At 40.6% G+C, this 24,704-nt stretch overlaps 1 protein-coding gene across 1 annotated transcript; it reads left to right on the forward strand.

Annotated features, from left to right (window-relative positions):
• The first annotated feature begins 626 nt into the window (after positions 1-626).
• urad (ureidoimidazoline (2-oxo-4-hydroxy-4-carboxy-5-) decarboxylase) lies at positions 627-11,247 on the forward strand. The gene is made up of 2 exons (XM_052026627.1): positions 627-801; positions 10,895-11,247. Exons 1-2 carry the CDS (start codon positions 627-629, stop codon positions 11,245-11,247), a joined length of 528 nt encoding a protein of 175 aa, XP_051882587.1.
• Positions 11,248-24,704: the final 13,457 nt, after the last annotated feature.

The raw sequence follows: 24,704 nt of genomic DNA on the forward strand, positions 1-24,704 counted from the left end.
CAGTTTCATGGGGTAACAACAGAAAATCTGTCATTATGACTGCAAAATCCAGGCCAGTAACATCTCTTAATAAAGGCTAAGTCTAAAATTTTGTTTGAAATAACTCGTGAAAAGTACCTCCGGACATTTTACCAATTTAAAAACACAATGTTAATCAAATTGTTGTTGTTATTGATGCCCGTATTCAGGATTTCCACAGATCTTCCCCTGAAGTTATGGTAGGAGACTGGAAGACCCCATGGGAAATTTCAGACTGCTGGGCAAATGATGATTCCTTGGCACTGCCCAGCCCTCTAAACTACAGCAGAAGCTCCAGTTCCCTAACTTCACTCTCTGATAACCATGTCTTGCAGAGCTCCTCCACTCACAAAAGACCAACCTCCCCTACAGGTTTTGTTCCCCTAACTTTCTCACCAACCCAGACCACCCCCAATTCCACTTACCTCACAAAACTGAAAATGTGCAGGTTCAGGAATGACAGACTGTCCAGACATTGCCAGCCCCAGCATGAGCAGGTGATTTGCTATCTAAGGGAGCACTAGCCTCACGTTCACAGTCACTGAGAGTAAACAGAATTCATTTCTCACTCTTTGCATTCTGCTCTGTGTAACAGCCAGGCAGCAATCATGGAGATACAAGTCTTTAATTCTATGGATTATGAAGAGTTTGTTGATAAGTTTGGGAATGTGATTGAGAAATGCCCACTGGTTGCAGCTGCAGTTTGGACTAATCGTCCTTTTACAAGCTTGGCTGCATTGGAAAAAATGTTTGGAGACTTCATAGATTTATTGCCTCCATCTGGTAAGAAAACAAGAATGCTCGAATTCATTGAGTTAAAAACTGAATGTATGCAAGTAAGATCATGTTAAATAGAAAGTGCACAAACCTCCAGCTGAACAACACTGTCACAAGGTTTTATTTTTATCACAAGGGCTAAAAAAAAGCAGAATGTAAACCTGTAGTAAAACTGAAAGGAAAAATACCATTATTTACATAGTTAGCAGAGCCTCAGAACATGGTAATCATTTGTTTGGGGCAAGAGCCAGAACCAAATCAATGTAGAATGTATCATTGCACAAAGTTGAACACTTCAGACTAAAGGTGACAGAAACCATGAATCCTAAAAACTTACATGGAATTTGAAGTTAACCTAACCCAGGAAGAACTGAAACACTTTTTCAATTTTAATCACCACAGTTATATTACCATGGAAGACGTAGACACTTGACTATCTAATTCTGAGGCTAGTGTTCTGTGCTAAGCTTGTAAATGAAAAACTTTCACTAATGCTAGAGTATCAGCTGATGAGTGGAGAATAACATGAAGCTCATACAGTTAACGTTTGAGGAAGGTAATTTTGTGTGTTTCAATAATAACTTCTTCCTGTATTGACCAAGCTGTAACACAACTGAGATTTCAAATTTTAAGTCTGTAATGTTTTACAATGAGACATTGATTCATCCTGGCTCCTTAATGTGTTTATTTGTCCATACAAAGTTGACAGATTAATATTCTACACATGCTATTTTGTTCATTAGACTCTGGATGGGGAGTATATCCATGAGCTGACCAGATTCTGATCAATGTCCGGCAGAGATAATTGCATTAGACAGTAAGAGTGGGGAGAGTCAGCCTTGGATAACTAAGGAAATAAAAGAAGGCATCAAGCTAAAAGCTTATGCATACAAAGTCGCCAAGAGTAGTGGGAAAATGGAAGATTGGGAAAACTTCAAAAAGCAACAAAGAACCACTAAGGAAGCAATAAGGAAAGGGAAGATTGATTATAAAAGTAAACTAGCACAAAATATAAAAACAGATAGTAAAAGTTTTTATAATTATATTAAGCAGAAAAGGGTGGCTAAAGTGAACGTAGGTCCCTTGGAAGATGAGAAGCAGCAATTAATATTGGGTAATGTGGAAATGGCCGAGGCCTTGCACAGCTATTTTGTGCTGGTCTTCACGGTGGAGGACATGTCTAACATGCCAAAGAGACATGTTATGGATACAATGGGAGGTGAGGGCCTCAATACAATCACTGTCACTAAAGAGGTAGTGATGAGCAAACTAGTGGGCCTAAAGGTAGACAAGTCCCCTGGTCCTGATGGGATGCATCCCAAGGTACTGAAAGAAATGGCAGAAGTTATAGTTGATGCACTTGTGATAATTTACCAAAATTCTCTGGACTCTGGGCAGGTCCTGGCAGTTTGGAAGACAGAGAATGTCATGCCACTGTTTAAAAAAGGATATTGGCAAAAGGCGGATAACTATAGACCAGTTAGCTTAACGTCTGTAGTCGGGAAAATGCTTGAAGCTATCATTAAGGAAGAAATAGCGAGACATCTGGATAGAAATGGTTCCATCAGGCAGACACAGCATGGATTCAGGAAGGGCAGTTTCCTGTTTGACAAACTTACTGTAGTTCTTTGAGGATACAATGAGTGCAGTGGATAGAGGGGAACAGGTGGATGTTGTATACTTGGATTTCCAGAAGGAGTTTGAAAAGGTGCTGCATAAAAGACTTATCCATAAGATAAGGATGCATGGAGTTGGGGGTAATGTATTAGCATGGATAGAGGATTGGTTAACCAATAGAAGGCAGAGAGTTGGGATAAATTAGGTGTTTCTCTGGTTGAGTGGGGTGCTGCAGGAGTCGGTGCTGAGCCTACAACTGTTCATGATATACACTAACGATTTGAAAGAGAGGTCCGAGTGTAGCATATCTAAGTTGGCTGATGACATTAAATTGAGTGGAAAAGCAAATTGTGCAGTGGATGCGGAGAGTCTGCAGAGAGATATAGATAGGTTAAGCGAGTGGGCAAGGGTCTGGCAGATGGAGTACAATGTTGGTAAATGTGAGGTCATCCACTTTGGAAGGAAAAATAGAAAATCAGATTATTATTGAAATGGTGAAAGATTGCAGCATGTTGTTGTGCAGAGGGACTTGGGAGTGCTTATGCATGAATCACAAAAGATTGTTTTACAGGTGCAACAGGTTATCAAGAAGGCAAATGGAATGTTGGCCTTCACTGCTAGAGGGATTGAATTTAAGAGTAGGAAGGTTATGCTGCAACTGTACAGGGTACTGGTGAGGCCACACCTGGAGTACTGCATGCAGTTCTGGTCTCCTTACTTGAGGAAGGATTATACTGGCTTTGGAGGCAGTGAAGAGGATGTTCACCAGGTTGATTCCAGAGATGAGGGGGTTAGCCTATGACAAGAGACTGAGTCGCCTGGGACTATGCTCAATGGAATTCAGAAGAATGAGAGGGGATCTTATAAAATTATGAAAGGGATAGATAATTTCGAGGCAGGAAGGTTGTTTCCACCAGTAGATGAGACTAGAACTAAGGGACATAGCCTCAAGATTCGGGGGAAACTGCTTTTCGCAGAGAGTAGTGAATCTGTGGAATTCTCTGCCCAGGGAAGCAGTAGTGGCTACCTCATTAAATATATTTAAGACACAGTTAGATAGGTTTTTGCTTAGTAGGGGAATTAAGGGTTATGAGGAAAAGGCAGGTAGGTGGATCTGAGTCCACAGTCAGATCAGCCATGATTTTATTGAATGGTGGAGCAGGCTCGACGGGCCAAATAGCCTACTCCTGCTCCTATTTCTTATGTTCTTATGTCCCCTCCAGTATTATGTCTCCAATGTGAGGAAGTGGTTGGACCTAAACCAGCATGGCTCCTTCTCAGTATCAAAATGTTTTATTCTCCTTCCACGAAGTTACTTCTACTGCCTCTTTTGTATTAAATTTCCTGCCTGTTCTTGAAATGTCATCGTTAAGCTGAAAAACTCAAAGTCTCTGGAGTAGTACAAATCCCGACAAAAGCAATAAAATATGGGGTTTAAGTACTCCCTGTGCAAATTCATATCCCTCCTTTGAAGAGAGGAGATCTCAGGATTGTCATAATTATGACCACCTTCAAGAAAGGAGATACATTTGATTGCAACATCTACAGAGGAGTCTCCCTGCTACCTGTCACAGGGAAAATCATCACAATAATCCTCCTCAATCATCTCCTCTCTTCGCACTGGCTGAAGAACTCCTCACAGAGTCACAATATAGTTTCCGCCCATCAAGAAGCATGATAGGTATGATCTTCACCACGAGATAAATGCTGGAAAACCACAGGGTGCAACATCAACCATTACTCATGGACTTCTTCCACCTCACAGATGTCTTTTACTTCATCAATGGGACACCGATTTTAAGGGATTATGGAGGATTCCTCACCGTTCTGGTTGTGTCCAAAATCTTCCACCATCTTCCATATACTGACCTGAAAACCAGGGTCCACAGCAACAGATCTGGTATAGACCCATTCTAAGTGTAGACTGGGTCAAACAAGGCTGTGTTATTGCATCAACCCACTTTCCAGTCATCCACACTGCAAAACTTCTCCTCATCTCTAACAAGCTCCTTGCTGGAGTGAATAAGGAAGAAACTATTCAACCTTTGTCACCTCCTCTGTAGAACCGAGGTCACACCAACACCAATTTACAGAATGCAAACAATATTTATGCTTGCATGCACTCAAAAGCCGAGCTCCAAACCATTGGTGATTCCTTCACTGAAGTGTATCTGAGGATGAGTCTTGTACTAAACATCAGTAGTACAATGGTTCTTCACCAGCTTATCCTTACTACGTAACACTGCTCCACATCCCCGAAAATCAAGATCCATGGCTAGATAACACAGATCATTACCAATATTTCAGGAGCCAATTCGCAGCAAGGGCAGACATTAATGATGAAATCCACTCCATCTCCAATGTGATAGTACCACCATCTGCTAAATAGAATTTTCAAAGACAAGACCTCGCACCTGGCACCAAACCCATGGTCTACTGACTGTCCCCCCTTCTGTACACCGCAAAGACATTGTCAACCAATAGTGGCAGTAGAAAAGTACCACTAACCACTGCCACCATAAAACCCTTCGACTCCATTGGCAGGATAAGCAAACCTACTTTGTGTTCTCTCCCAGCCAACATCTAATCACGTTAAAACAACTTTGCTGCAAACATTATCCCATCCTTGGCATCAAACTCATGGAGCAAGCACTCTATTCCAAGCTCCATCATAGCAAGGAATTTCCAGGAGATCAGAGAAAATGCTTCAAGAATATTCTTAGAATCTGGGAAAAAATCCTAAACATTTTTCAATTTCTTCCTTTGAGGACAATGTCAAGGACTCAGAGAACATGGGTTCATCTGGCAGCAGAGGATGTCCAAGATTCTCATCTGCCAGTGTCCCCTGGACTCTTGACCTCACAATCGACCTTGCACCTTATTGTCTACCTGCAATGCACTTCTCTGTAGCTATGACACTTTACTCTGTACTATATTATTGTTCTTACCCTGTGCTTCCTCAATACACTGTGTAATGAATTGATCTGTACGAATGGTATGCAAGGCAAGTTTTTAACTGTACCTCAGTACAAGTGACAATAATAAACCAATACCAGTTCCAATACCTTGTATCCCATGTACCAACCAGGAAGTTCCATCTCCATCTGAGCAATACACAGTGCTTGTGGTTTTGCTGTCTTCTTCATTTAATAATTTAACATAATAGTATTAACCCATCAGATTTTCATTACCACATTCAGATCTCCTCAGTCCACTGATTTTAAAAGACACCAGCACCCCATATTTCTACAAAATCGGGACATTTCAGGTTATATTTTCCAAAAGTTTACAGTTTCATCAAATGTCAGAATTCCACCTTTTGCATCAATAAGGATGCCACGTATTCCTCAAAAAGTATGCTTTATCACAGCAGAGGGAAACTTGGGACACCGATATGTGGATCTTTGGAAGTAGCAACTTAGGTTAATGAGGCGTAAGAAAGCAAAACATTCTGGTTCATTTTTAGAGGAAGGGAATGAACTGAAAAACAGAAGAATTATGTTAAACATGCAGAACCCTGGAGCACTGATTACAAAACTGGAAATAAGATGAAGGCACTGAAAGGTGTGCTAAAAGCACAGTCTAGAATAATACCAGAACTGAGAGATTATATCTATTAGCAATGAATAATTAATGAATAATTAGGCAGAACTGCTTTCTCTGAAAAAAAGGCTGATAGATATCTTAAATAATGAAAAGATTTTTATGAGTAGCCAATAGGAAATTCCACCTGAGAGCAAAATACAAACTACAACTCAAAAGTCTAAGACAAGTAATTCAGGTGAACTGACAAAAGTTCTGGATAAAGTTCATTGGCCTAAAATGTTAACTTTGTTCCTTTCAATAGATATTGTTTGGCCTGCTGAATATTTCTAGGATTTTCTGTTTTCATTTCACGTGAAACCTCTACACTCAAAGGATTATCAGAATATGGATTGAAAAATCAAAGCACTGCAGAAATCTGAAGTGAAAACAGAAAATGCTAGAAATACTCAGGAAGTCAGGCAGTATCTGTGGAAAGGGAAACATTTCAGATCAAAGCACCTATAAGAATTGGGAGAGTGCGAAAACACGTTAATTTTAAGTTGGATGGTGGCGGGGGGGAGGCTGGTGGGGGGGGGGTGAATAGGACAAAGGGATTGAGGTGATCACCTATGACAGGGTGAGGTCAGGATTGGCCAGATGATGGCCATGTTTACAGAGCAGATTGGTTAATAGATTAATGAGGGCAGTTAGAGAGAAGACAAATTAAAACTGTGAATTGCAGGTCAGCGCTGTTGCTGAAACTAAAACCAAAAGGAGAATGCTGGAAATGCCCAGCAGATCAGGCACTGTCTGTGGAGAGAGAGGACAACATTGACTCAGTGTTACTCTCTCACAGGCACTGCCTGATCTGTTGGGTATTTCCAGCATTCCCCTTCTGGTTTCAGGTTGCTGACCTCATTACTTAGCTTTAACATGTCCCTCTGTTTATTTTCATTCTCTCCAATGAAGTGGCTCCATAAAATATTGGAATCACCTGGACAAACCCAGCCTCATCTCATCAGTCCTATTCTGTTCAGCCTATCCATCTCACTCCCATCCTCCCTACAACCTAAAACCAACTTGTTTTCTCACTTCACCAGTTTTAATGAAGGGTTTTTGACCTGAAGCACCTACTCGGTTTCTCTCTCCATAATTGCTGCCTGACCTCCCAAATGTTTCTAGCATTTTTGGTTTTAATACTAGAATGTGGAACTCGCTGCACAGGACTAGTTAAAGCAAGCAGTGTAATGCATTCAGATGAAAGTTAGGCGAATGCAGGAGGGGAAAGGAAATGGACTGATACGTTGATAGTATTCACTGCAGTAGGATAGAAGGAACTTTATGTGAATCGTGATCACTAGCACCATCTGTTGCAACAAATGGTCTATCTTTATGGTTATACTTGTAATACAAAGGCTGAAAATCAACACCAAAGTTTAACAATATATCAATTGTGGTATCACATGGTGACAGTTGAAGTCAGTCTGATTAACCTTTCCCTAGAGAGAGCCCAAGACCATGCAGTGAATGTTGATTTAGTTGAGGCCAAGAGTATAAAGCATGGAATAAGTTGAAGCCAGGTAGAAGAGACCAGGACCACAAAGTAAGCAGAGCCTGAAATAGTCTGAGGGTGTGAATGAAACTTTGAGCTGCCTGAGAAGAGATAAACGACAATTCCTGGAATGATCTGAGGCATGGTTAACAGCTGTGGAGATCAGCCTGGGAATTTTGCTATCCAACTGAATTTCCGTCCAAGCATTACCCAGTGAAAAATAGCAGCGGAATTAACACAAAATAATTATTGACTGCAATACTTTACTGAGAAAAGACCATGCAACTGTACCAGGAATATTCAATCTTTGGCACTCTGCTCATGAAAACATTCTTCTCTGCAAGAATTACTTCAACATTTGTTTCAACTACAACCTCAGTGCAGAAACTTGGGCTTCATTTTTGATCTCACCCAATAGATGGATTAGGTCACAGAGTGTGATAATTAGAGAGACCAATATATTTAATATTTTAAGTTCATTCCACATTCCATTTGCCATGACAACAACCTTTCCCTCAATGTCAACAAAACAAAAGAGCTCGTGATTGACTTCAGGAAAGGGGGCGGTGTACATGCACCTGTCTACATCAATGGTGCTGATGTCGAGAGGGTTGAGAGCTTCAAGTTCCTGGGAGTAAACATCACCAACAGCCTGTCCTGGTCAAATCACGTAGAAGCCATGGCCAAGAAAGCTCACCAGTGCCTCTACTTCCTCAGGAAGCTAAAGAAATTTGGTTTGTCCCCTTTGACTCTCATCAACTTTTACAGATACACCATAGAAAGCATCCTATCTGGATGTATCACGGCTTGGTACAGCAACTGCTCTGCCCTGGACTGCAAGAAACTGCAGAGAGTTGTGGACATAGTGCATTACGGACACCAGCCTCCCCTCCTTGGACTCTGTCTTTACTTCTCGTTGTCTTGGTGAAGCAGCCAGCATAATCAAAGACCCCACCCACCTGGGACATTCTCTCTTCTCTCCTCTTCCATCGGGTAGAAGATACAGGAGGCTGAAGGCACGTACCACCAGACTTAAGGACAGCTTCTACCCCACTGTGATAAGACTATTGAACAGTTCCCTTATACAATGAAATGGATTACGACCTCACGATCTACCTTGTTGTGACCTTGCACCTTATTGCACTGCACTTTCTTTGTAGCTGTGACACTTTACTCTGTACTGTTATTGTTTTTACCTGTACTACATCAATGCACTCTGTACTAACTCAATGTAACTGCACTGTGTAATGAATTGACTTGTACCATCGGTTTGTAAGACAAGCTTTTCACTGTAACTCGGTACAAGTGACAATAATAAACCTATACCAATACCATATGTTCTCCTGATTTCATTAAGCATGCAAATATAAATTGGAGAAAAGTCTTGTCTGTAAAATGGTGATCAGCCAGCAGGTGGCGCTACGTTCCTATTACTTGAAAATGATTTGCGCTGCCTGGATTTTGCAGAAAAATGCTAACAGTTCCAAAATAACCGCTGACATTTCCCCAAGTAAGTGCCAACAAGTTTGGGATTTCCACACATGCACACCAAGCAGAAGTCCCAAACTTACAGGTGGTTATTCAGGGAGCCTACTTTGGGAGCACAAAGATATGACAAACATCCAGCATGTCCACGGGGCAATCAATCTGGTTGTACCTGGTACTGAGAATTCTCCCCCACTGATTTCAACGGAGGAAAGTGGCTCCATTAGATTTTCTAACATTGTTTTTAATTATTTAAGTTTTTGTTGAAATGTTTTAAGTCTGTGTAATTTTTAAATTTTAATCATTTGGGAGAATTCTTTAATGTTTTGGAATACTTTTGAATTCATAAATATTTATATTCATGTGTCTTCTTTAACAACCAGCTGAGCTGCTGGGCATGGCTTAGCTGGCTATCAAAGGTATACAGCATCTTGTAACTGGGGCTTGCTTTGCACACTTTCTCCCTACCCAAATCACCCTAACCTCTTCACCACCCTCACCTCACCACCCTTATTCTCAAGTCTCCACCCATATTACCATTTTTTTCTACCCCCACCCTTACCTCCCGCAATGTGACTGGATTTACAAGGGAATGAGCAAAAATGCATCTGTGGAGAAAAAAAGTGAGTCAATGTTTCAGAGTGATGTCCTTCCTGATGAAAGATCATTGACTCCACAGATGCTGCCTGATCTGCCGAGTATTTCCAGCATTTTCTATTTTGATTCAGAATGGAAGGTATTGCCACTGAGTTTGAAGCCAGCATTTCTCAACAAGTTGGCCGTAGGAGATCAGCCTAACATAAGTGTGATCTTCCTTTGTTGATCTGTGAAAACTACTGATGACACTCCACTGAATGGAAGCTATAGGTTGAAGTTCCACAAGTTTAGATCATATCTCTCTGTCAATATGTTAAAAAACTACTTCATAATTTGAAAACTTGGTATATTCCACTAAAAGGCATTGAAGTCAAAACACATAAATCAATAAATTTGTCCAATTTTTGGAAAAAAATAACCATGAAATTGGTAAATTGGTAAATTTTAAATTGGTAAAGTGGTTTATTATTGTCACATGCGCCCAGGTACAGTGAAAAACGTTGTTTTGCATGCCATCCATACAGATCATTTCATCACATCGGTACATTGAGGTAATACAATAACAGGATGCAGAATAAAGTTTTACAGTTACAGAGAAAGTGCAGTGCAGGCAGACAATAAGGTGCAAGGTCATGACGAGGTAGATTGTGAGGTCAAGAGTCCATCTTATCGTACTAGGGAATCGTTCAATAGTCTGATAACAGCAGGATAGAAGCTGTCCTTGAACCTGGTGGGGTGGTACGTGTTTTCAGGATTTTGTATCTTCTGCCCAATGGGAGAGGGGAGAAGAGACAATGTCTGGGGCAAGTGGGTCTTTGATTATGCTGGCTGCTCTGCTGAGGCAGTGAGGAGTGTGGACGGAGTCCATGGGAGGGGAGGCTGGTTTCCGTGATGTGCTGATCTATGTCCACAACTCGCTGTGTTTTCTCACGGTCTCAGGCAGAACAGTTGCCAATAGTAAGCCATGGTGCATCCAGATAGGATGCTTTCAGTGATGCATCAATAAAAATCAGTGATGAGAATAATGCATAGAATTCCTGATTCTCTGGAATGTTACCTGTGAACAAATGATGAGCAGCTCTTATGGCTGCCTGAAGGAGGCTTTGCCTTTTTCAGATGGTGTATTAAGGCTCATTGTGACTGGGTACACATCAGAAACTTCAGCTATAGAATTATTTTGGTTTCAGTGCTGGGTGTGATAATTCATTTGATACTAATATATGTTAAAAGCTGTAGGACTGCAAATCAAATAAAGTTTTAAAAATACTATCTTAATAAATGTCAGAGTTAAATCTTGCTACTATCTCCTTTTGTGTTTGAAAGGGAAGGAGGGAATCTTGCGATGCCATCCTGACCTGGCTGGTAGAGATCTGCTCAGAGGAACACTGTCGTCTGAATCCCAGGGTGAGCAGATTCAAGCTGGATTAACCAATCTCACCGTGGCTCAGAGATCCCAGCTTAGTGAATTAAATGCTTCGTACAAGAATAGATTCCACTTCCCATTTGTGATCTGTGCCAGGATGAATGACAAGGACACCATAATCAAACAACTCAGCAGCAGGATTCACAACAGCCCAGAGCATGAGCTTAATACCAGCATCGCAGAGGTTAAAAAAATCTGTCACCTGCGTCTTTTGGATATCCTCAATCGAGTACCCCACGGCACCAAGCTCTAACAACAGCACGAGAAATGGAAGCAGGAGTAGGTCACTTAGTGCCTCTTGTTTGCTCCACCACTCAATAAGATCATGGCTGATGTTTTAACTTACTGCTACTTTCCTGCACCAACCATATACCTTGCTTCACTTAGTCCAAAACGTTATCAATCTCCATTATGAATATGCTCAGCAATTATGCCTCCACAGCTCTTTCTTGGGTAGAAAATTCCAAAGATACATTGTCCTCTTTGTGAAGAAATTTCTGAGTCCTGAATGGCCAACCCTTTATTCTGAGATTCTAACTCCTGGTTCTATATCCCCTTCCCTACCCCATCCACCTATCTATCCTATCTAACTCTGTAATAACATAGTCTCATTCTCCTAAACTCAAGGGAGTATTGGGAGGAGTATCAGAAAGGTTCAAAACAACAAATACTGGGAAGTAAGTTCCCTGAAATATTGCACTTGGAATGAAATATTCAATGACCTCAGACCATAAGATAATAAAACAAAGGAGCAGAATTAGGCCATTTGACCCATTGAGTCTGCTCCACCATTCAATCATGGCTGATTAATCTTCCCTCTCAATCCCATTCTCTTACCTTCTCCCCCAACCTTTGACACCCTTACTAATCAAGAACCTATCAATCTCCATTTTAAATATACCCAATGACTTGGCCTCCACAGCCATCCGTGGCAATGAATTCCACAGATTCACCACCCGCTGGCTAAAGAAATTCCTCCTATCTCTGTTCTAAAGGGATGTCCTTCAATTCTGAGGCTGTGCCCTCTGGTCCTAGACTCTCCCACTACTAGAAACATCCTCTCCACGTTCACTCTATACAGGCCTTTCAATATTCAGTAGGTTTCAATGAGACCCCCTCTCATCCTTCTAAACTCCAGTGAGTACAGGCTCAGAGCCATCAAACGCTCCTCATGCATTAACCCTTTCATTCCCGGGATAATTCTCGTCCACCTCCTCTGGACCCTGTCCAGTGTCAGCCCATCTTTGCTTAGATATGGGGCCCAAAACTGCTCACAATACTCCAAATGTGGTCTGGCCAATGCCTTATAAAACCTCAACATTACATCCTTGCTTTTACATCCTTGTCCTCTCAAAGTGAATGTTAACATTGCATTTGCCTTCCTTACTACCAACTCAGCCTGCAAGTTAACCTTTAGGGAATCCTGCACTAGGACCCAAGTCCCTTTGCATCTCTGATTTCTGAATTCGCTCCCCAGTTAGAAAATAGTCTGTGCCTTCATTCCTTCTACCAAAGTGCATGACCGGACACTTCCCTACACTGTATTCCACCTGCAGCTTTTTTGCCCATTCTCCCAACCTGTCCAAGTCCTTCTGCAGACTCCCTGCTTCCTCAAAAGTACCTGCCCCTCCACCTATCTTTGTATCATCTGCAAACTTGGCCATATTCTTTGTTTGATTTGATTAGATTTTACATGTTAGAAATGTTTCTGTATAATACATTATCTTCAGCACTTCCTTAAGTGTTAGAATACTTGTTTTATTGCTTAGCAATTTTTCACTTATTCACTTTTCAACATCTGGCCACTTGGCAAGACCAGCAACTACTGTCCATCCCTATTTGCCATTTCAGAGAATATTTAAGAGTCAACCAAATAATGGTGGGTCAGGAGTAGCATATAGGCCAGAACAGGTAAGAAAGTAGCTTTCAGACCCGGTCTGTGGCAGGTAGTGAGTGAATGAATAAGAGGGATAGATATATTTGATCTAGTCCTCACTAAACTACCTATGACAGATGCATCTGTCCAACATAGCACAGGGAGAAGTGACCACCATCTTCCATCGTGCATATGGAACTGTAATGGTGCTAAATGAGACAGGTTCAGAACAAGTCTGGCAGTTCAAAGCTGGGCATTCGTGAAGCACATGGACCATCAACTACAGAAGAAAGGTACCCCACCACCATCTGTAAGGTCATGGCTCAGCTCACTCTACTGTTGCTATCAAGCTAGGAGAGCAACCATAATTTAATGAGGAATTTAGAAGGGCGTGCTAGCAGCAGCACCAGCCTTTCCTAAAAATGATGAGGTGCCAGCCAAGTGAAGCTTCAACACACAATTACATGCATGCAAAGCAAGATGAAATAGATGGAGCTAACTGACCTCGCAACCAACAGATTGGATTGAATCACTGTAGTCCTATAACAGCTATTGATGCTATTAATTAAACATTCAAGGGGAGGAAAATCAGAACTACATTCAGTGAGATCCATCTCAGCTTCCTCCTGAGATCCCATCACACAAGCCATTCTCGAACCACTTGGATTAGCTCCACTTTGACATCAAGAAATGACTGAGAGCACTGGATACAGCAAAGATACAGAACCAGGCAACATTCCGGCTATAGGACAGAAGACCAGTGCTCTAGAACTGATGAGTGCCAAGTAACATTCACGTCACAAAAGTGCCAGGCCATGACCATTTTCAACAAAAGAGTCCAACCATCCGTTTCAATGGCATTACCATCAATGAGTCCCCACCTTCAATATCCAGTGGGTCACCATTGACTAGGAACTCAACTGAACCAGCTACAGAAATGAAGGAGCTACACAGCAGATCAGAGGCAGAGTGTCATACTGCAAGTGACTGACCTCCTGACAGCACAAAGCCTTTTTAGATGTATGTAAAACATCTCACACCATTATGTGAAGCCAACATAATCTGTTAATTATAGTTGTAGTACACATTGGCAACTTGGAATATCTTTCAAATCAACCATATTACTAAGTTATTAAGCATGTTTAATACATCTCCTTCAATTAAATATCCAGTTTGTGATGCAGGAATTGGTCCCCAGGTGGCGCTAAGCACTCACTCAGAGGACGAGCTCATAGTCGCAGTTGTGGAGCAAAGAACTGCAGGTGCTGGGTCAGATGGCACCTGTGACAAGAGAAACAGAGTTAATGTCTCAGATCCATGGCCATTCGTCATTGACTGATTCATTTAACATCAACAAGATAACAGTCCTCAACCAACCTGCACAATACCACCCAGCGATAAAGATCCATGACTACTTTCAGGAGTCACCTCTCAATGACAGCAGACATCGGTCATTAAATGTGCCATCTTTGAAGTGCAGCCTTTGGCATCTGGTGAAGAGTGCACAGATCAGGGCCTCAGACCCAACATGGTCTACCATGCAGCAGAAATCCTCCCTGCCCTCCTCTATGTTTCCGAGACATGGACTACCTGCAGATGGCATCTGAAAGCACTGGAGAGATCACAAGCACAGTCTAAAATCCTCCAAATCCACTGGCAGGATTAATGAACCAACATCAACCTATCTCCCAGGCACCAATCACACATAGTTAGCTCTGACAGGTGAGCCACACTGTTCACATAACTGACACCAGACTCTCCATCCCAAGCTCCATTGTGTCAAGAAATTTCCAGGTAGACAGAGGAAAAGTTTCAAGTCTGTTCTCAAAGCCTCGAAGAAGTGCAACATTCCCATCCACCTATGGGATTCCCTGGCTCATTGCCACTCAAAATTGAGAAGGAACAGAATCCAAATCAGAATCAGGTTTATTATCACTGACTTATATGTTGTAAAATTTATTGTTTTGCAACAGCAGTACATTGAAAAGACATGAAATCACTACAAACCACTAAATAAATAAATAAATAAATAAATAAGGGGAGAGAGGGAGAGAGAGAGAGAGAAAGAGAGAGAGAAATGGATAAATAAATAAATAGTAAATAGATAAATAGATAGGTAAATAGTGCGAAAAAACAGAATAACAAAATAGTGTTCTTGGGTTCATGGACCGTTCAGAAAAGAAGCTTTTCCTAAATCATTGAGTGTGGGTTTTCAGGATCCTGTACCTCCTCCCCGATGGTAGTAACAAGAAGAGGGCATGTCCCAAATGGTGAGATTCCTTAGTGGTGGATGCCGCCTGCCTCTTGAAGACGTCCTTGATGGTGGCGAGAGTTCTAGTATTCAGGAGAGCATTGAGAACCTGAAGTCCATTTGTTGGGTGCACACAGAAGCCCAGCATAGACAGCAGAAGGAACCCACCACCTCCCAAACCATCTGCTTGCCTTCAGGTCCTGCCTACCGGTGGTGCAGTCTGAGAGTCCCCTTGTCTCTCGAGAATCCAGAGAACAGGAGAGAGAGCAAGTTATCCTCAGCTGGGAAAGAAGAGTCAGTAGGTGGCACTGTATGCCTTTGGATTACAGCAGCCTACTTCCATATAGACTAAAATCGACTGCAAGTCTATCATTGTACTTTAACTAGGATACAATTTAATTATTTGAAATTATTCCCAAAATGTCATTAACTAAAACATTAAATTTTCTGCCAGAAGGCACCAGCCAACATACATAAATCACTGAATTTAACTTGCTGGGAGCCAGGGCGACGTGCAGGAATTCAAATTTGATAGCTTTCAGAAGAGCAGGCATTTCCTTAACATTAAATGGGTTTCATGTGTGCAGGCACATTCACAGCCTCATGTGACACAATTTTTTAAATGATTATTGAGGAGGGGGATTGTCAACCTTGCCCCACTCTCCCCTACCCCTTGCACACCGGGAACCATTTGGCATAGCATTGTAATTGTGCTCTTACAGAGCAGTTCCGTGGATTGCTGCTTGTGTGGCAAGTAATTAGTGGCTGCTGCTGCAAGCTGCAATAGGCTTGAGCTCTGCTCTGATGAGTTAACTGCCCTATCATTTAAACCCTGACAGTAGTGATTAAACTAGAGATGGCTTCTGAAATCATTGGGAGAGCAGAGCAGGAGCTGTCCTGAGCCAAGGGCATGGAAGGATGTGGCACAAGCAACCGGGTTTTCTTATTGGATGGGAGTAATCTTCAGTGAATGTGAGCCAGAGAACAAGCAACCTGGGCATTGCCTAACCAAAGCCATACTATGTAGCATTAACCATGAACTTACTGCTTTATCACCAATAGCAACCTTCTTCACCCAACCAGCTGTTTTCTGGAGCTTGTTTCAAACCTTTGTCAAGATCATTTATTCTAAGGCTTTTCTATTCTAAGGCTATTCTAAAACTGATCGCCATCTTCCTCTGATATTTTCTCCCACCCGCTCCTCCCCTCCTTAATGGAAACCCTTTTCCATACTTTGCTCACTGTAGATTTGACTTATTCAATATTCTCTTTGCTGGCTTTTCATTTTCTGCTGCCTCCAAACCTCAGCTGTCTATATTACGTTACACACCTAGTCCCTGTATTTTTATCACATTGACCCACATTGGCCCCTTGCCCTGGCCACATTAAGTTTAAAACATTCCTTGGCCTCACTCAATCCTTCTCTTCCCTTCCAGTTTATCATTCATTATATTAGACAATTACACCATATCCCAATTACTATCTTCCATTTTGCAGTGAAAGTAAGTTTGGTTCCATACATACTTTTGCTTAAGACAGAATCAAAATGCTGAACACTTTTATGTTCAAGCACTCAGCACCAGGCATCCCAAGAGGAGGTATAGCACAGCTTTATCATCTCAGGCCATACCTCAGTGGCATCTCTATGCTCCAACAATTTTACACTTTGACTTTAACAATATTTGTGAATTTGCTGAGATGCTTAAGGCATTTCGACACAAGATCTTGAATTGGTTTTGGCTCCACACTAGTACAAAGATTTCAAAATAACTTAGGAATTGTCCTGATTAACCTGGCCAGCACAGTAGAAGTCCAAATGGTTTGAACTTCCTAGGCACTTGATAAACTTGGGATTGTGCCTTTTACATTTTATAATGAAAAGAATTTCACACAAAGTATAACCACAGAGATCCAGAGTTCTATGCTGCTTCTGATGGCCTAACAGGCGGTCCTCACTATAAATTAGCTCTTGATGACTGTACTTCATATTGTAGAACTAGAAGTCTTAAATTATAATGTAGTACAAATGTGGTGGTGTAGTACAGATGCAGCCTAAAGTTGCTAGTTTAACAGTAATTAGCAGAAAAGGATGTTTTATGTTTAGGATTAGGAAATGATTTCATAATTTCAAAGTCAAAGTCAAAGTCAAAGTTGAGTTTATTGTCATATGTATGCACAGGTGCAATGAAAAACTTACTTGCAGCAGCATCAGAGGCACACAGCATCTTATAAGCAGCACTCACGAGAAAATCATAAACTAAACATAAATTATACACAATTTTTACAGGAAAGAACACATTAGAACAAAAAAAAAGATAATTTTAGTGCCAAGTGGTCATAGTGTTGCTAAACTGTGATGATTAGGGTTGTTCTGGTTGGTTCAAGAACTGAATGGTTGAAGGGAAATAGCTGTTCTTCAACTGGTGGTGTGGGACTTCAGGCTTCTGTATCTCCTGCCGGATAGTAGCTGCAAGAAGCTATGGGAATGTTTGGTGAGGGATGTTGCCTTCTTGAGGCAGCACCTCCTGTAGACACCACCGATGGTGGGAAGGGATGTGCCCGGGACGTATTGGGCTGAGTCCACTATTTCCTGCAGCTTCTTACATTTCTGTGCATTCGAATTGCCGTACCAGACCATGATGCAATGCATAACTTCTTATGAAAAATTCATCAGTATGAAATCTAAAACTGAATCCACTTTACAGAAATATAATGTAAACTAATCCATTACAAAATCCACATAAACTAGATTTTTAAATCAAGGAATAATTGTTTTGACTTTCTGTCAGCTGTCTCCAATATATTGGCCAGATACTTTGTTCAGTAATGAGGGAGTGGTGCTTGCCACAGCTGTCAAAAAAATCTAACCGCAAATCTTTTGGTGCCTTCTGTATGAGTTCCATGGTTTCCAGCAACAATGAGCTTATCCAACTGGCTGAGCAACCAATTAGACTGTGGTATTCAAACAAGCTTTCCACCATAAAAATCCCTCTAACTTTGATTTATGTTTTACACAATTTCTGGAAAACAAAATTTAAAAATTGGACATGCAAAATGGATTGACATAGAAATTATCATAAACAAACTTTATGACCATTTATAAAAAATCCAAGATATTTTGCAAAAAAAATATGCTGATGAAAGTAGATACCTCACATATATAATTAGTTCTTTGGTGCTGCAGAGATTATCAACAATAATTATGGTTTAGGATACTGTTTAAAAACTTATTGCATTCAACAAGATGCAACATTTTCAAAGGCTTTTAATTCAAGAAATAGTGAGTAAAATATTCATGATGATTCATTGATTCCACATTGATTGCCTTAACCAAAATTACATCAGCTAACCCTCTGATGAGGAGAAGAAAATCATTTACAGTAAATTCTGGACTTTCATCAAGAGGCTGCCATTTTCCCAGTGTAATGATGATGTATGCAAATTTTAAGCAAATATTGTCCATTAATATTTTGACTAAGTATCACCAGCCCTATAGATGATTGAACAACTTTAATGACACTATATTTTTAGTGAGTAGATTATAATTATATTCCAATGATTTATTTGCATCGAACTCTGAATGAGCCCATTTATTCTTAACTGTGTTTTATGAGCAATCCCCGTGCTTGATTGAAACTAGGCCATGGGCCACTTGTGAATACTTGACACAAGGTGCTATTACCTGTCATGCCTCAAGCGGCTGCTTACCCATATCCATTCCAATTTGTTCTGACCGTCCTATGGATATCTATGTGGAGGGAGAGGTGGGGGAGGATGATGAAGGGGAGAGGGACAGTTATGCCCAGTGAAGCTCTCCAGTGTGCTACAGAACCAGAAGGAGCGCACCCAGGCTTTGCTTTGTAATTTGCGTTGTACGCTTTGTAATTTTCCCAGTGGGACAGTTGGACACCTCAGACTGAATTATGGGAAAATGTAGAAATTAGGGCGAAGGGGTGATTTGCTGTTAAGGGCAAGTGACAGGATAAACAGATTGAAACTATTTCCATGGGTTGGGGAATCTAAGATCAGGGGAGATGTTGCAGAAATGAGAGCCAGGCTGTTCAGGAGTGCTTAGAAATAAATTTCCACATGAAGAGGATGGCAGAAATTTAGAACTTTTTCCCCAAGTGTCATTTGATTCTGGATAAATTGTTAATTTTAAGTCTGAAATTAATGGAATTCTGTTAACCAGAAAAATAATGGAAGGTATGAGGAAAAGATGAATGATCTTATGATCGATGGAGTAAATCCCATTCTTATTGGTCACTGAATGCTGGCCTTGCCAGCAGTGTCCACTTCCCAAAAAATGAACAACCACCCAGAAACATGGAGTAAAACAGGATCTCAGCAGTTCCCCACAGGAACACATTTCATTGATAAATGACAGCAGCCACAGGGACTCTGCTGCTAACCAATGGCAGAAGGTCTTCGGTTCTTAAAATCACACTCGTAATGGCTGCCATGGCGGAGAGAAGGATAGAGCTCTCAGATTCACTCAACATGATACAGAAGTGCTGGTGGAGGAGCTAAAGGCCAAGCTGGTGGAGGGGGCAAGGGACCTCATTAGAATTAATCAGAAGAGCCCGACAGGAGTGAGACACTTCACACCTTCACACAATGGAGCAAAGCACACATGCCCTGCGCCCCTGTCTCTCTCAAACACACACACACACACACACACACACACACACGTGCACACACACACACATGCACACACACATACGCATGCACACACGCGCGCATGCATGCAGACACACATGCACACACACACATGCACACGCACACATGCGCACACATGCACACACACATGCACACACACAGTCATACATGTACGCTCGCCACCATTGATATTCCACTCCCTCCACCATCCATATGCATTTCAAGCCTTCAAAGGATGCATTAATGAAAAGACTACTCAATATCTTTCATTGCCTCCATTTAGACAAAGACAGTGAGAAATAGTAGGTCACCTGTAAGAGAAGGACTCTCAAGAAGGATCAGCCTGCAAACCACTGGAGGAGTAAGTGTCACCTGGAAACTGCCCAGTACACTCACTAACGATGTTTCATTGTGACTACTACATCCCTTTGGCTTGATCACAAGCAGGCACCTTAATTATCATCCGTGCCATTGCATCACCTTAATTGTGTTTTGGTCCCAGCTTACATATGCAACTGTCTTCTGTTTTGTCTCTGTGACGTAACAGGATAAACCACCTGCTTCCATTGAAGACATGGAGCAGGAAAAGAAAGAAGAGTGAGAGGAGCAGGACAGGACACTGGAGATATTGTCCAGGAAAGCATAACCATCACTGTGAGTGTAATGTGCTCTTCTTTGCTTGGGATCAGCAACAATCCCATCACACAGCACAACCCCTGGTTCAGGCACCAAGGATAGAGTCTACACAATACCTTTCTGCTTCCACTCAGCCACTTCAAAGGCTCTGTGAGGAAGGACCACAGTCTAGGACCCTGCCATCACTGGACACTGAGGGACTGGCTCCAGTGTAGCAGCCCCTCAAACACTTTGTGGGTGTATTGTTTAAAGAGGAAACATGAGTGGCATTGATGCATTGTAAAAAAAGAGTATGCACATAATGACAATAAAAAGTGTGTATTGATTGTATTTACTGGATATGTAAATTTTTGAAATGAAGTCTACCTGTTTTCACGCAATCTCACCCCGATCCAGTTAGAGGATGAACCTGTGCCAAAAGGAAGCAGCTTGAATCACGAAAGGAACAGTGATAAACTACCAAGGAGCAGCCTGGTGTCCTCATCAGGCAGATTGCTGTTCTCCAAGGTGACGGTGCAAGTCAGCAGATGGTTCTCCTACCAGAACAGAGATATGGCACGGGAATTTGTTGCCCCTCTGCAGCAGCAACAACATTCCACTCACAGCCCTCATCATCACGAGCAGATTCCTGCTCAGTTTGCACAGAGACCTGACACTGAGGAGAAGAGCCCGAGACAGCTGTGGTTCAGGATCTGTCGACTGGCTCAACTCTGGGTTGGGAAGTTGGAACAATGAAAGAGCATTCTGTGTGTCAGCAAATCACTGCACCCTGGTCTACACAGTCCCCTGAGAGGTTGCCCACTGTACAGGTTCAGGGCCCTGATATCCCCCATTATGTGGACACCAATTCTCCTTCCACCACCTCTCAGGCAGCGCACTCATCTATGTCCCCCAGCCAGCCATCCCAGAAGGGTCTTCCAGCTGAATGATTATCCTTCTTTCTCTTTCCACAGATGCTGCCTGAGCTGCTGAGTGTTTCCAGCATTTTCAGTTCCTAGAGAAAAGGCCAAGATTTGAGAAAGGGATGTGGGACATAATTGATCTTACTATAGTTAGAGGATTACCATATGGCAACTAGAGAAACTGGTTGTCAGTGCTGGAAAAAAAAATTAAAGAGAAATCAGTTACAAAGGATGTCACAGAAACTTGGGTTACACACTCTGAAGGTATGAGTTATGGGAATGTAATAAATTTTGTCTGGGAACAAGCACCAGATAAGATAGCGAAACTGCTAAAAGCTGCAAATAAGTTAATGTACACAGTTCAATTTGCTGCTTAGAGAGATGACTCAATAACAATGGAATGCAAAAGAAAACATAGAAAAGCTACAAAAACAATTTCAAATAGATAATGAAATTTGTCAGGACGAGATGCAAGGCATATTAAAAAGGAATAAAATCTTTGTTTTATGTTACAAGTACAGTTAAGAAATAACATTACACCATTGCACTGATGACAGAGCTCAGGAAAAAAAGAAAACAAGAAATTGTAGAATGAAGAAATGAATTTGTAACTCACAAGAAGTAATTTAAGAGAAATGATAAACTACAAAGAGGTGCACCACACTGAATGAATACAATTCATGGAATGTTGCAAGGGCAGAATGCAGTGATAAATGCAGACATTGCAGGTATTACTGAAGGAGATCAGATAGGTCGGGATAACATGATCGAGTTAGTATAACTTTTCAGTGGCCTGGTAGGAAACATGAAACAAAAGGCAATAGAAAAAGTTGGAAGCTGCAATGAAACTGAAAAAGATGAGACATGAAGAATATGTGAGTGGAACTAATTTTAGTAGCTACAGGAACTTCACACTGTATGCGAGTATGTCTGAAAATTTGACCATGAAAGGCGAAAATGTTGCAAAATTCCTTATTTGAAAGTGTATCAGTCACAGTTCTGTTCACAGAAATTAAAAGTCATTTGACCTTCAGTAATCTCTATCATTGCAAATGGTAAGTCTGCATTTATGCACATATGTTATTTGTTGGAAATACTTCAGTCTTGTTTTTGGTTTTGAACTGATTTAACAAGTATGTATTTTTCATGGACCTACAAGCCCAGAATATGCCTTGAAAGTTAGCAGACTTTTAAGTTCCTAACCAATTAGAGATCAATGTTTCCAAGGCAGATGAAAGTGAAAATAGTCATTCATTGTTTAAGTGTGTGCACCCAGAGACATGTGCACACATTCTAAGTTAAAGACATTAGTATGGATCTTATTTTGATGGAGACTAATTGCATTCCAGAGAAAAGGACTATTTTTCAAAGAGAAGGTTTGAAGTTAAATATTTGGATCAAGAATCATAGTTACAAGATTTCATGTGGTCTCAAATGAAATGAGCATTTCAAAGTAAGAATAGAGAATGCTGGAAAAACTCAGGCAGCCAGACAGCATCTGTGGAAGGAGAAACAAAGTTAATGTTCCAGGTTGAAGACCCTTTGAAGAACTGAAGCATTAACTCTCTTTCTCTATGATTTCTGAGTGTTTCCAGTATTTTTTATATTTATTTTAGATTTCCATCTTCTGCAATTTTTTTCATGAGCATTCCAAAGTATTCTGTTTTAACTGGGTTATGGGCAGAAATTATTTATGTTTCATGCAGTTTAAGTTAAAATGAGTGGTGGTGTTTAATATTAGCTTAAACATTGACTGAAGTTCTGTTTAAGTTGATTACTACAAGTTGAGACCTGATTACCTCCTTCCACGCCCACACTCTGAGATTTTGTTGAGTGGGAATGGATCAGATTATAGACAAATAGGGAAGAAAATCAATGTGACAGAGGGAAAAAATGAGATAAAGGAAATATTCCATTCTTTTCAAAGTTATAAATTGAAGGACTTATTTTCTATTTTCAGGACATCTTGTGTAAATGTCTCAGAATCTACAAGCTGAGAGAAACTCCATCTTCTCCTTTAACTCTTCTGGAAATGTGTCAGTTACTTTTCTGCTTGTTTTTCCATATTTTTATGATCACAGCCTAAAAACACTTGAAAATATAACATGATTTATGTGATTTTCCAGGGTTTGTTTACAAAGCCCTTGCAAGCTTTCTCACACACTCTCTCTTGTTCACTTTTTCTTTCATTTTCTTGCCTGTTAATTGTACATTGGTCTAAATTAAAATTGTCAATATCTGATTTCAACAATAACCATGTGTAATTTTGACTAATGTTGTAGATTTTCAATCCCTAAGGATAGAATTTATGCAAAGACTTTGGAACAGTAACAATAAACCAATGGATTAAAAGCAATAATCATATACATATCATGTCAATACATATTTAACTTTGACTTGTATTTGAGTGAGTTGCAGAGTGCTAAAGGACAATGTTCTAATTTCATCAAGAAAACATTTAATGATCTATAAAATGTAATGTGATTTGAAAATAACTCACCATTTTCCATATTATGTACAGTCATTAGAGGTAGTGGAAAGAATTATAAACCTTCTGAAGCACTTTTGCGCAGAGCATAGTACTCAATGGGCCAACATGTTCCTAATGTGTCTATTCGTAATACAATCCCATTAAGCATTTTTTTTGGAACTCACTTTATCATGTTATGATGAACTATCTCCTGCATACCCCAGGATATCATCTGATATAGGAAACAACCCTTCTTTCAATGGGATCTGTAGGAAATAAACACCTTCAACAAAAAAATAGATTGTGTCATTGAGAATATACAGTATGTACTAATGCTTTACAATCCAATCACGTCTAATGATATTTTATAAGCTGACAAAGAAGTTAACCCTTTCTGTAGACAGCTTCTTAAGTTCATTGCAGGACTTCTATTGAATGAAAATTTTAATAATGCTTAATATTATGAAACTTAAGAGTCTTAACTGTAAGTGAACACTTTCCCACAGTAAATTTAAAAGCAGATTTAAATTGTGCTCTTGGGCCCTTAAATAGACACACAATTGATTCTTGTCATCTTGTCTAAATAAATCACAACGAGTTTTTAAATCCACAGGAACATTGATGGAGTAAAGCAAAAGAACTAACTGCTTTGAAAATTTAAGACCTGTTTTACAGGCATCAAGTTATAATTTGAATTTAAGACTTTGGCTGTCAGAATCTTGGACTTAATATGTTCAGGCGTTCTTGTTATTTTCCAATACAAAATACACAATGTAGCTGAAGCTTAAATGAATGATGAAATCTTGAGTGAAACAGAAAAAAAGAAAAGGATAGTCTGAGAGTTTGCTGTTTATTAGTTGTGAATAAAACTGAACTATGACAAAATCTGGCAGTCCAACACTGTTTAGATTTAGGA

The sequence above is a fragment of the Pristis pectinata genome, chromosome 11 (assembly GCF_009764475.1).
Source record: "Pristis pectinata isolate sPriPec2 chromosome 11, sPriPec2.1.pri, whole genome shotgun sequence".
Taxonomy (NCBI): domain Eukaryota; kingdom Metazoa; phylum Chordata; class Chondrichthyes; order Rhinopristiformes; family Pristidae; genus Pristis; species Pristis pectinata.

Excerpts from the sequence above, each read along its gene's own strand:
- urad (XM_052026627.1), top strand. The coding sequence starts at position 627 with ATGGAGATACAAGTCTTTAATTCTATGGATTATGAAGAGTTTGTTGAT. Across the intron at positions 802-10,894 it reads AGATTTATTGCCTCCATCTG|GGAAGGAGGGAATCTTGCGA; the intron begins GTAAGAAAACAA and ends TGTGTTTGAAAG.